General features: G+C 43.8%; 2 protein-coding genes across 4 annotated transcripts in view; one reads left to right on the forward strand and one right to left on the reverse strand.

The window, feature by feature from the left end:
* si:dkey-238d18.4 (TBC1 domain family member 15) overlaps positions 1–1,720 on the forward strand; it is a 45,098-nt gene extending 43,378 nt beyond the window's left edge. Inside the window, exon 11 of the transcript XR_007956614.1 lies at positions 1,665–1,720. The gene's annotated coding sequence lies outside the window, so the exon portion shown is untranslated. The remainder of the gene's footprint in view (positions 1–1,664) is intronic.
* cemip2 (cell migration inducing hyaluronidase 2) overlaps positions 1–12,265 on the reverse strand; it is an 84,102-nt gene that overhangs the window by 12,572 nt on the left and 59,265 nt on the right. For all 3 annotated transcript variants that reach the window (XR_007956613.1, XM_052019210.1, XM_052019209.1), the window contains exons 17-20: positions 10,212–10,427; positions 8,458–8,666; positions 5,728–5,910; positions 3,654–3,873 (exon numbers count right to left, since the gene is read on the reverse strand). Coding sequence is in view for 2 of the 3 variants with exons in the window: in XM_052019210.1 (XP_051875170.1) it covers positions 3,654–3,873; positions 5,728–5,910; positions 8,458–8,666; positions 10,212–10,427 (828 nt within the window). In the remaining variant the exon portion in view is untranslated. The remainder of the gene's footprint in view (positions 1–3,653; positions 3,874–5,727; positions 5,911–8,457; positions 8,667–10,211; positions 10,428–12,265) is intronic.

Raw genomic sequence — 12,265 nt, forward strand, 5'->3', positions numbered from 1 at the left:
GAGCTGGACAGCCACCTTCTTCAAGCACATAACAGCAGAGACCGAGTCTTTAATGTGATGCTTCAGCTGTCAGGAGTATTGGGACCTCCCAAGGATGGGATAAAGTTATGGTTTTAATTCAAGCTGCAGCATTACAGATCTTCATAAGACCAGAGAAAAGTCTGCAGCAGAAATGCAAGTGTTCTGCTTACTGTAACTGGGGGTCCATCAATAAGTTATGATATCAATGCACCCCAATGTAGAAACATGCACATTCCACGGACCTAGGGTCTCAACACACCCCCAGCTCCAGGTCTGCGTGGACTCTTCCCCACACCTGGTCCCAAGTAAGCAAGGACCCTTCCCGGCTCCTGATCCTTGGACCTGCGAGGGCACCTCCCCACCCCCAGTCACCTGGCATGCATGGGTCCCTCCCCAACATCCTGTCCCCAGGGCTACATGAGGATTCTCCTTACACCTGGCTCCTGGGCCCGTGTGCCCCTCCCCACTTCCAGCCTCTGTCGCCATGGGTCCCTTCTCACCCCAGGCCCCTTGAGTCCACAAGGCCACAGGCTTCAAATGCCACAAGCACACCTGATGCCAGGAGCTGTGCAAGAGCCAAATGGACCCAACGGCCTGGAGAGTCTCAAGGCCAGCTCAACCAATCACAAGGGAGGCCAGAACAATGTCACCTCCCCAAACATTACGGGTTGAAGTATCAACATCAAATGCAACAAATCAGCCACTTACCCACTTGTGAACCCAGACAATTGAAGGGTGGGGAGAATCACTGTTTACAATTTAAGTCACTCCTATAACAACAGCCATTGATTTGAGGCATCAGCCTGCTGTAATATTTCATATCAGGTGCCTTAACGTGGGGACAGGTGACAATATTTTCTGAACAGAACCGGGGGAAACACAGGACAAGCACAAAAGTAGGCAAGTCGGAACACATGTGCCGATCTCACCCCTCCTCCCTAACCTCTTCCCCAATTTCCCATCTGGAACAAGATGGCAAACATCAGTAGCCTGTTATCTTGGGGCAGGAATCAGAATGGCCATGCCAATTTGATAATCCAGGAAGGGCCAATGTGTGACAGGCAGCAGCAGACTTCCGCCACCCTCATCTAAGGACACCCCGATCAGGTGTGTTCCCTCACTGCTGCACCAGGTGGCATCAGCCAACACCACACAGTCCAACTATTCAAATTGCAAACCTCAGCACATTGACATAAAGTTAAAATAAGACACCAGACAAAATTTAATTCAATTTCTACAGTGGTTTTTGTGACCCACAATACTACTTTGAACTGCAGTCACACAACATCCTATGGTACTTCATAGGATCCCTATCAAATAAACTGTAATATAGTACACACAGTAGCCAATTTGTTCTCCTTCACTTGAGGGAGCAGATAAAACTGCTTAAAAGAGCAAAAAAAGCTGATGGAAATCTGGAATAAAAATAAAATGGTGGAAATACCCAGCAGGTCAGGCAGCATCTGTGGAGAGAGAGAGAGTGTTTAGGTTTCAAGTTGATGAGCTTCCGTCAAAGCTCTGCTCAATGTTTTTAAAGATAGCATCTCCAATAGAGCAGTGCTCCTTCAATACCGATACGCAGGTGGCAGCCTAGGTTCCTGTGCTTGAGTGACAACCTCTTAGATGCTGCATTTTCCCCACAGGTTTGCGCTTCAGACAAGACATTGACTGCAGGACAGTCCACCTTTACAAGGCATAAAGGATGCCACAGCCATGGTTCATAGAAGAGGTGAGTTTCCCCCAACATTGCACATACAGTGGCATGCAAAAGTTTGGGCACCCCGGTCAAAATTTCTGTTACTGTGAATAGCTAAGCGAGTAAAAGATGACCTGATTTCCAAAAGGCATAAAGTTAAAGATGATACATTTCTTTAATATTTTAAACAAGATCACTTTTTTATTTCCATCTTTTACAGTTTCAAAATAACAAAAAAGGAAAAGGGCCTGAAGCAAAAGTTTGGGCACCCTGCCTGGTCAGTACTTAGTAACACCCCCTTTGGCAAGTATCACAGCTTGTAAACGCTTTCTGTAGCCAGCTAAGAGTCTTTCAATTTTTGTTTGGGGGATTTTCACCTATTCTTCCTTGCAAAGGCTTCTAGTTCTGTGAGATTCTTGGGCCGTCTTGCATTCACTGCTCTTTTGAGGTCTATCCACAGATTTTCGATGATGTTTAGGTCGAAGACTGTGAGGGCCATGGCAAAACCTTTAGCTTGTGCCTCTTGAGGTAGTCCATTGTGGATTTTGAGGTGTTTAGGATCATTATCCTGTTGTAGAAGCCATCCTCTTTTCACCTGCAGCTTTTTTTTTACAGACAGTGTGATGTTTGCTTCCAGAATTTGCTGGTATTTAATTGAATTCATTCTTCCCTCTACCAGTGAAATGTTCCCCATGCCACTGGCTGCAACACAAGCCCAAAGCACGATCGATCCACCCCTGTGCTTAACAGTTGGAGAGGTGTTCTTTTCATGAAATCCTGCACCCTTTTTTCTCCAAACATACCTTTGCTCATTGCGGCCAAAAAGTTCTATTTTAAATTATCAGTTCACAGGACTTATTTCCAAAATACATCAGGCTTATTTAGATGATCCTTTGCAAACTTCTGATGCTGAATTTTGTGGTGAGGACGCAGGAAAGGTTTTCTTCTGATGACTCTTCCATGAAGGTCATACTTGCACAGGTGTCGCTACACAGTAGAACAGTGCACCACCACTCCAGAGTCTGCTAAATCTTCCTGAAGGTCTTTTGCAGTCAAACAGGGGTTTTGATTTGCCTTTCTAGCAATCCTACGAGCAGTTCTCTTGGAAAGTTTTCTTGGTCTTTCAGACCTCAACTTGACCTGCAACGTTCCTGTTAACTGCCATTTCTTAATTACATTATAAACTGAGGAAATGGCTACCTGAAAACGCTTTGCTATCTTCTTATAGCCTTCTCCTGCTTTGTGGGCATCATTTATTTTAATTTTCAGAGTGCTAGGCAGCTGCTTAGAGGAGCCCATGGCTGCTGATTGTTAGGACAAGGTTTGAGGAGTCAGGGTATTTATAAAGCTTTGAAATTTGCATCACCTGGCCTTTCCTAACGATGACTGTGAATGAGCCATAGCCCTAACAAGCTAATAAAGGTCTGAGACCTTGGTAAAAGTTATCCGAGAGCTTAAATCTATTGGGGTGTCCAACCTTTTGCATGGTGCTCCTTTCCTTTTTTTCCACTCTAAAATTGTACAAAACAAAAATAATACACTAATCTTGCTTAAAATGTTGAAAAGAATGTTTCTTCTTTAACTTTATGACTTTTGGAGATCAGTTCATCTACTCACTTAACTATTCACAGTAACAGAAATTTTGACCAGGGGTCCCCAAACTTTTGCATGCCACTGTATATTCATTCCTCAACCGACATCACTAACGATGCGTTATTCTGTCCGTGTGCAGATTGGTTGGAATTTCTCGCACATTCCAGCAATGGTTGCCTTTCCGAAATACTTCATGGGTTGCAACTTGTTTTGGACATCCCATATTTCCAAGTGGACAACCTTTTGTCAAAATATGTTCAGAATGATGGCCTACAGAGGCATGGAGTTGCTGAACTAATGCACACCTGTAAACCGGGTTTGAGGAGGAAGGGGGAGTGCTTACCTGAGAAGCTCCACAGTTTTCACACTTCCCCGAGTTCTTTGGTGGCATTGCTATGGTGGCTGTGGGAGGTGCAGAATATTTGGGGTAGGCAGCAGGCATGCAGTTGCTTACTGTCCGGGACTCCATCATGGCAGCCACCTTGACCCGCTCGCAGCCCTGAGTGGAGCAGTAGCTATGACCCTCCCGATCTTGTCTGGCCTGGAGCATTAGAAACAGCAGCCTAGAGGCAAGAAGGAGACACCCGAGATCATGGTCTTCTCTAGTTCAGGAAAGGGAGGTGGGAGCTTCCAAACACCTGTAAAAACAACCTGTCCTTTGCACTGAGAGGTGAACCAGTTCCAAGATATTCTTCCCTCCAATTCAACCCTGTTGCAAGGTTCATTCAACTAAACCATCACTGGCTGATCATCCCATCAGTTCCCTCCTGGGGTTTGTGCTCTGCAGGAACCTCCCTCCCAACCCTCTTCATCACTGCCATCAACCCATCAGAGTTATACAGCATGGAAAAAGGCCCTTCAGCCCAATTCATCCATTCTGACAAAACATGTCTTCCTGAGCTAGTCCTATTTGACTGCATTTGGCCCATAATCTTCAATTCCTTTCTACACCTGGTTAAACATCTCAACCTGTGGGAACAAATTTACATTGCTCCCTGGGTAACGATGTTTTTCTTGAAATCCCAATGGCTATTTCCAGACCCTGGTTTTAATCTCCAGCTCTGGAAAACACCTTCTCTACACCCATCTACTGAGACTTTTTTATTTGTTAAATGCTTCCAATAGAGCCTCTCCCACTCACTCACTGTGCTCTTTTCCCAGAGGCAAGAGCATCAGTCTGTTCAGTCTTTCCTGATAGTTCCAATTCTACAGATCCTGTGCATCCTTTACCCCTTTCTCCAGGACATCAATGGCAACTTTGATTACAACCACACAATTTATTTTATATCGGAGTCAAGACAAATATAAAAAAAATGCATATTTAAGATTTTGCAGGAGGCGGCCACTCGACCCATTCACTGGTTCCATTCCCTCTGCTAGTTCTACAAATTCCTCCCCCCCCCCCCCCTACTGGTATTTAGGCTACTGGAGACAAACATTTAAAAGCTGTTAAATAAATTTAGCCTGATTGGAAGAAAGGATAAAGCGATCAGGCACTTAATCTATGTAGGTAATCCCAAAATTGTAGTTAATCAATCAACTGTAACTTTAAGAAACAAAGCGAATATTAAGTTATAGGGAAAACTCTTCACTACTTCAGTCTAAGTAATAAAGAAGGCAACGAATACCTTCAACTTGCATTTATTTTATTGTAGCATGTCCCAAGGTACTTCATTGAAGCACTATTAAATAAAACGTTACACCAAGTAATACATGGATTTAGCATGACAGATTGCCCAATAAGGAGAGAATAGAGGGGGAGATGAGAGATGAGGGGAGGTGGGGGGGGGGGGTATGGGGGGGTAAGATGGGGAGAGAGGAGGGGGGCAGAGGAGAGAGAGAGAAAGCTTGGACTCTGACAGGAGAAGTCACAGTCACACATCAAATACAGGAATGCACAGAAGGCCAGATTTGGAGGAATGCAGAGTTCTCAGCATCTCGGGGTGGTTACAGAGGGCCAAGCCATGAATAGAACTGAAAATAATGAGGACTTTTACATAAGAGTAGGTCAGTGAGCCTCAGGTGAGAATGATTTGTTATACGGTTTGGGAATAGGCAATAAATGCTGTCCTTGCCAGTGAAAACGATTATTAAAAAGAGTTTGGACTTTGCAGCAGAGATTTGACTTCAGTACATGGAGCGTGGAAGGTAGGTGACTGGAGAGGGGTGTATTGGAGCAGCCTCGAGATAGCAAAGGCAGGGATTCTAACTCTAAGGGTATCGGACCATCTCGGTCTTTGGTACTTTGACAGCGAACAAGGATATACAGTGTCTTAATATCACAGGAAGTAAAGCTGAAGGAACAATAGAAAATGGAGCAAGGCCATCACCGAAAAGCAAGAGAGAAAAATTCGTCAGTTGTCGGTGTTATTTACATATGTAGTCAGGAGATGCCCAAATAGCAAAGAGTGACATACCCAGTACCATTGTCAAAGTAGTATTTTCTCTCCCCTGGTTTATTCTGCAGTTGTTCAAGAGAAGCAACCTCTTGGAAATCCTCCACACCGTGAGCTGTTGAGTTTTGCCTTTGGTAGATGTCAGCCATAACCTGGAAGGCAGATCCTTTTGGGTAGCAGAGACCCACTCGGATCCAGTCTCCCCTGTGGGCAAGAATACAAACCATCAGCTCAGCCCAGCCCAGGACCACAGTTTGACAGAGGCCTGTGGGAAGAAGTTTGTGTGGACTCCTCACCATATGATGACAAAGTTTGACAATCCAACATTAAAACAGCTGCATTCAGAAAGAGCACAAAATTAAAGACAGTCCCCTGGTTAGGTAAGGTTCCGTTCCTGGGAACTGTCCATAAGCCAATATCTCCGTAAGTCAGAAACGTCCATTTCTATGGTAACCCATATCGTATCGCTCTACAAACCCTTGCTATAATTCATTCACTTCATTGAATATTCACCCTACTAACACTACCCATAACTAAACTACAGGGGACCCCTGTGTTACCGGGGTCTGCATTCCTAGAAGACCTTTCCTATTGTGATTTTCCATAGCGTGAAGCCACATCATCTGCACTTGTGTCAAGAAACACGAGTTGAAAAGAAATGAACTTTGTCATTTATTTACTTTTTTCATATAAATTCCAAATGTATTCTGTATCTCAAATTTTTGGGTAGTGATTTGTGAATTCTGCAGGGGTGAATATCCAAAACCTGAATGGCCTTAATACAGGGGTTGCCTGTAATGGAATATATACTGTGTCCAGTTATTCATGAATACCATGAAACATTTTATTATTCTTACTGCAACTCTCTTTACACAAATTCTCCCACACCCTACTGAAGCATTTTTAAAGTCCGTTTTCTGTAAGTCAGATCTTCTGTAACTCAGGGAGCCCAGTAAACAAATAAAATTGTGATACTAGTCAATGCTCCCCCAACCTGAAGCTCTGGATAATTATACAAAACTGTGCTGAAGGAGCTTGGTTCGACATTAGTTGCTGATCGCTGAGTGCTTGATACAGATGGATTACATCTTGTTGGGAGTGGATGATCTGATGGTGAGCGCAGTTCCACCCAACATCCTTTACCCCAAAATGATTTCACTGTGGTGCACACTTTAGGAAACACAAGAGGTTAAAAGCACAGCAGAGGCAACAATACAACTATAACCCAAGGGACCAGGTCCTTAACCAATGAGATTCAAGGAACGAGGAAACAGATGCAGAAGGACGGCAGATAGCGGTTAGCGTAATGCTATTACAGCGCCAGCGACCCGGGTTCAATTCCGGCCACTGTCTGTAAGGAGTTTGTCCGTTCTCCCCGTGACTACGTGGGTTTCCTCCGGGTGCTCCGGTTTCCTCCCACATTCCAAAGATGTACGGGTTAGGAAGTTGTGGGCATGCTATGTTGGCGCCAGAAGTGTGGCGACACTTGCGGGCTGCCCCAGAACACTCTATGCAAAAGATGTATTTCACTATGTGTTTCGATGTACATGTGACTAATAAAGATATCTTAGCTTATAATTGGTGTCAAACGTTTAAAAAGACAAAGTAAAAATTTTAGGAAGACAGAAGAGACTGCAGATGCTGGAATCTGGAGCAACAAACAATCTGCTGGCGGAACTCAGCAGGTCGAGCAGCATCTGTGGAGGGGCAGGGGGATGTGTGGAAGGAACTGTTGACGTTTTGGGTCAAAAACCTGCATCAGGACAGAAAGTAATATTTTAGATACATTTTTAAAATTTTAAAATATGTCTATTAAGAACTAATCAGCTGACACTGAACAGTATAAATTGTTTCTGCAAACAATCTGCTGGAGGAACTCAGCAGCCGAGCAGCATCTATGGGAGCAAAGGCATTGCGGGTCGAAACCCTGCATCAGGACTAAATTGCTCCCTTCCTGGTTCAGAGGTTGATTCAGGAATTCAGAAACATTTACAAAAAAAAAATCCTTATAGTGCTTAAATTCCAGCCTTAACTCCACAGCGAGCTTGATGGGTGATTAATGTACAAACTGTAAAAAACAGGGAAGCCAAAGGATAGCTGTCTGTGGGTGTAGCGATCGGCAGAGCGGTGCCAATCAACCAGCAAGCTCTGGAAATTCCCATCTTTCAGCTCCTCTCTTGCTCCCCTGAACTCACTGGATGATCTGCACATTAATAGTGGTGGGCTTCGCCTCCAAACTCTTAATTTAGCATTAAGGAGGGACATGACAGGAATTGAAGGAAATAGAGATATTGCTTCGGAAATGGCAATGAGGCTGAAGATTAGCCATGATCTTGATGAATGGCAAAGTTAACTCAAAGGGCCAAATGGCCTACTCCTGTTCCTACTTCAGACGTTCCAAGTGCTTCATGTAGTGGAACAAACACCTCTCACCTCAAGGAGCAAATGCTGACTAGATAAATAATACAACCTTCAGATCAAGAGCAGTAAATGCACAATACATTGATGTCAATAAACCAGAGGTCAGACACAGAGTATAACACAAGGATGTTTCTATATCACACACTTAACATTACCAATCTAGGACAGATTTCTTCCCCTCTCACACAGCTCTGAACAGTTAACCTGAACTCCCTGTACCACCACCATCCAATTCTCACTATGTCAACAGTCTCACCTTGTGACTGCACGTTTAAGTAAGAGATTGGCTAACTTTATGGAGTAGGACAGGTGAATTATACGGCAGCTTACTTATTAAAGTTTATGAGATAAAGGAAGGTTTCCTCCGGTGCCCGGCCATTCCAGTGGATTGTGTAGCCTTTCTGGAGCATCACTACAGGCTGATATTGCTGAAAGTCCGCTCGCTGGTTGATTCCACGAAGCGTCATGGGATGTTTGGAATATTCATCTCTTACAATGGTCATGGTTAGGTTCTGGGGTCGACGGGTCTGTATATAAACCTGGAACAAGAGTCACAGTTCACTGACAAGCGACGAACCCAATGACTAGGTGCCTCAGCGGTTTAAGCTCTTTGTTCTCGGACTTCCAATACTGAACATTCACGCACGTGGTATGTAATGGCATTTCCTCAGACTGAGTACATGGCTCAGAGGGTAGCCCTCAAGCCTCCAATAGTTGTGGTGTCAAGTCCCAAATCTGTTGAAACCATGGCAACACAATGAAGCAGACAGGACCAGTTTGTTAATCCTTGGGAGAGCCAGTCTGCGGAAAGGTGAGGAGCCTACAAAGGTGTGGGAAAGATTTCTGCATTAAGTAAACTAGCCGTTCAATCAAAAGGATTTCCAATGTAAGGGATTCTGGTGGGCCAGCTTGTGTTGGCAAGCTGGAAAAAGTAAAAAAAATCTGACTTAACTAACGGGCAACATTGGTATCTCCAAGTCAGAAAGCATTAGGTTCAAATCCCACAAGGCGAAGGCAGGTGCACCCTAGTATAACCCAGACTGTGCTATACAAATGGAAGCCAAGATATTCTGGTAGACATAAGAGAGCCCATGTTACCGTTGGAAAAGGGGCACGAGTCCTCCTCCCTTGTGTCTTGACCAATACTCACCCTCAACTACCTTCAAAAACAAATGATTTGGCCAATGTCTCAATGCTGTCTGCGGGATCTTCCTGTGTGAAAATTGGCTGACATTTCCTACATTACAACCATTGGTGGTGAAACATCTTAAGACATCCTGAGCTTATGAAAGGTGCTGTATAAACAAAGGCACGTCCTTATTTCTTCCTAAACCCCAGTCTCTACATAGAAGCCCACTGCACAGAAACCACACTGGCTCTTTCAGTAACAAAACCAAAGAGTGGTGTTCCACTAAATTTGGTAGAGAGCTTCACTTTGCCCTTTGACTGGTGCAGACATTAGAGTGAGAAGAACTGAAGCAAAAGACAACATGAAAATAAATGATTATTCGTGATGATTAGATCCAATCAAACATGTGGATGCTTGATATTATAGTCAGTAGTCAATCGATCAAGTGAGATAGTTTTCATGCAATACCCTGAGGCATTCGTAAAGCTGCTTTTCTAGACCTGGGGAAATTGATGTGATATTTATTGCAAATGTAATTAAATGTATGTGCACAAAATAGATCCAATTAAAATATTTATAACTAGGCATACAGGTTGTAAAATTCAATTAAACTATGTTAATAAATCAGTCAGAATGAAATGTTTTTTAAGCTAAGAGAAAAAAGCAATCAAGTCCATTTATTGGATTTATACTTTAAAAAAAACAAACACTGCTTATATAATGAGAACACACAGAAGCAGAGCACTCTCTCCTGTTGCCAACATCATCCCTCAATATCACCAAAGCAGATTATCTGATTTTCCTCACCTTGCAGTTTGTGGGAGCTTGTTCTGCACAAATAGGTGGCTGCACTTTCCAAAGAGTACCTTTTCCAAAGCCCTCCAATGCTCTGCGACTGCTCAAGGTTATGCAAAATGCTACAACGACATTAAATAATTCTGCTGTGTTTGTATACCTGAGCGTACTTCCCACTGCAAACCGAGCCAAACCAGGACGTGATGTTCTTGCAGTCCGGGTGCTGGACCAGGAAGTTGTCCATCCTGCCCACGTACGTGTCCTTGTAACCAGTCACCGAGCCATCGATGTCATGGAACACTGCATTCTTGTCGCCATCAAGATCGTAGCCCTCAAACCACGGGCCTGGCTTGCCAAAAAATACTCGCAAGGCCACCTAGGTTTTAAACACAAATCAGTGATGTAAACAGATCATTGACCATAGATTCAGTGGAGAGCAGTTGTGCCCAGACAGTAGGTCATTCCAGAGATTTAAGCACAGAAATCTAAGTGCAATACCTGGAGATAGCTGTGTTGCCATAGGAGCCATTTTTTGGATCAGCCTTTAAATTAAGACTCCATCTGCCCTGTCCTATCTATATTGCCAAAGAACAGGGGAGCTCTCTCCCTGGCAATCTGACTAATATGTAACCCTCAACCAACACCATTAAAATAAATTATCGGACCCTTTGAAAACATTACTAAGTAGTTGCAGGGCACATACAAAAATCATAAAATGGATTAGACAGAATCTACAGGGTTTAAAAGGGAAATTATTTTTCTTTGAGTTCTTTGAGGACAGTTAGCAGGGTGGATAAAAGGGAGCCAGCAGATGGCTTTGGATTAGTGTAGTGGGGAGGCAAGAATTATGGGTTCTTCCTGAATGTTAGAGCAGATTGTGGAAGCAGGGCTTCTCCTGTGTGTTCTTATATTCTGTACATTTTCCTAGGACAGTAGCTGAAGTTCATAGCACTCTCATCTGAGGTTGGGAGTTCAAGTCCCACTCCAGTGCAGTGCAGTGGTGCGCTGTGGGAATGCTGCTCTGCGTCTGCCAGAAGTGCTGTCCTTCGGAAAGGATCCTAAAACATCCGAGAACCAATACCAACAACCCTCTGGATTTATGATTTTTGGCTTCATGGTTGATTACAGGTGAGTGACTTGACAAAATGTGTGCAAGAACCAAAAGGGCAAAATAAGAGACAAGTGGACAGCAACTTAATCAAATTAATAAACAATGGGTGACACAGGGTGTGCGGTAGCACAGTGATTATATCACTGGATTAGTAAGCTAGAGAAGTGGCCCAATGACTTGGTTCAAACCCCACTACAGCAGCTGGAGATTTTAAGTTCAAATACTTAAATTTTGAATTAAAGCATTTGTATCAGTAATGAAATTTTTGGGTTTATTATAAAAATCTTGTTCACTAATGTCCCTTACTGATGGAAATCTATCCTCCTTGCCTTGGGCCACTGTAGTATGACTCTCCACTGCCCTCTGAAATGGCCAAGTCAGCCATTCTGGCAATAAATCACACAGACCACAGAGGTGAGGCAAAGTACCATCGCCAACTCAAGGGTGATTATAAGTAGGCCTGACTACTTCACGTGAGTAAATAAAACAATGGAGAAATAATCCACCTGAATTTATGGATAAAAGTGTCAATTAATCCTTCTCACATTCAAGTACAAACAGCCAATACCCAACCTCTAAGGCATAATAAAACCATACTTCCTGGGCAGCATATCAAGATATCTTTTAAGATATCTTTATTAGTCACATGTACATCGAAACACACAGTGAAATACATCTTTTTGCATAGCATTCTGGGGGCAGCCCGCAAGTGTCGTCACGCTTCCGGTGCCAACATAGCATGCCCACAACTTCCTAACCTGTACGTCTTTTGGAATGTGGGAGGAAACCGGAGCACCCAGAGGGAACCAACGCAGACATGGGGAGAACATACAAACTCCTTACAGACAGTGGCCAGATTTGAACCCGGGTCGCTGGTGCTGTAAAGCGTTACACTAACCGCTACACTACCGTGCCTGCCCATTGTTGCATTGCTGTTTCACAGCTCCTGTGACCAGAGTTCAATCCTGACCTTGGGCGAGGTCTGTTTGCATGTTCTCCCTCTGAGTGTGGATTTCCTCCAGGTGCTCTGGTTTGCACCCACATGCCAAAGGCAAGTTGGCTGGTAGGTTAATTGGCTACTGTAAATTATCCCTCGTAATTAT

The sequence above is a fragment of the Pristis pectinata genome, chromosome 7, assembly GCF_009764475.1.
Source record: "Pristis pectinata isolate sPriPec2 chromosome 7, sPriPec2.1.pri, whole genome shotgun sequence".
Lineage (NCBI taxonomy): Eukaryota > Metazoa > Chordata > Chondrichthyes > Rhinopristiformes > Pristidae > Pristis > Pristis pectinata.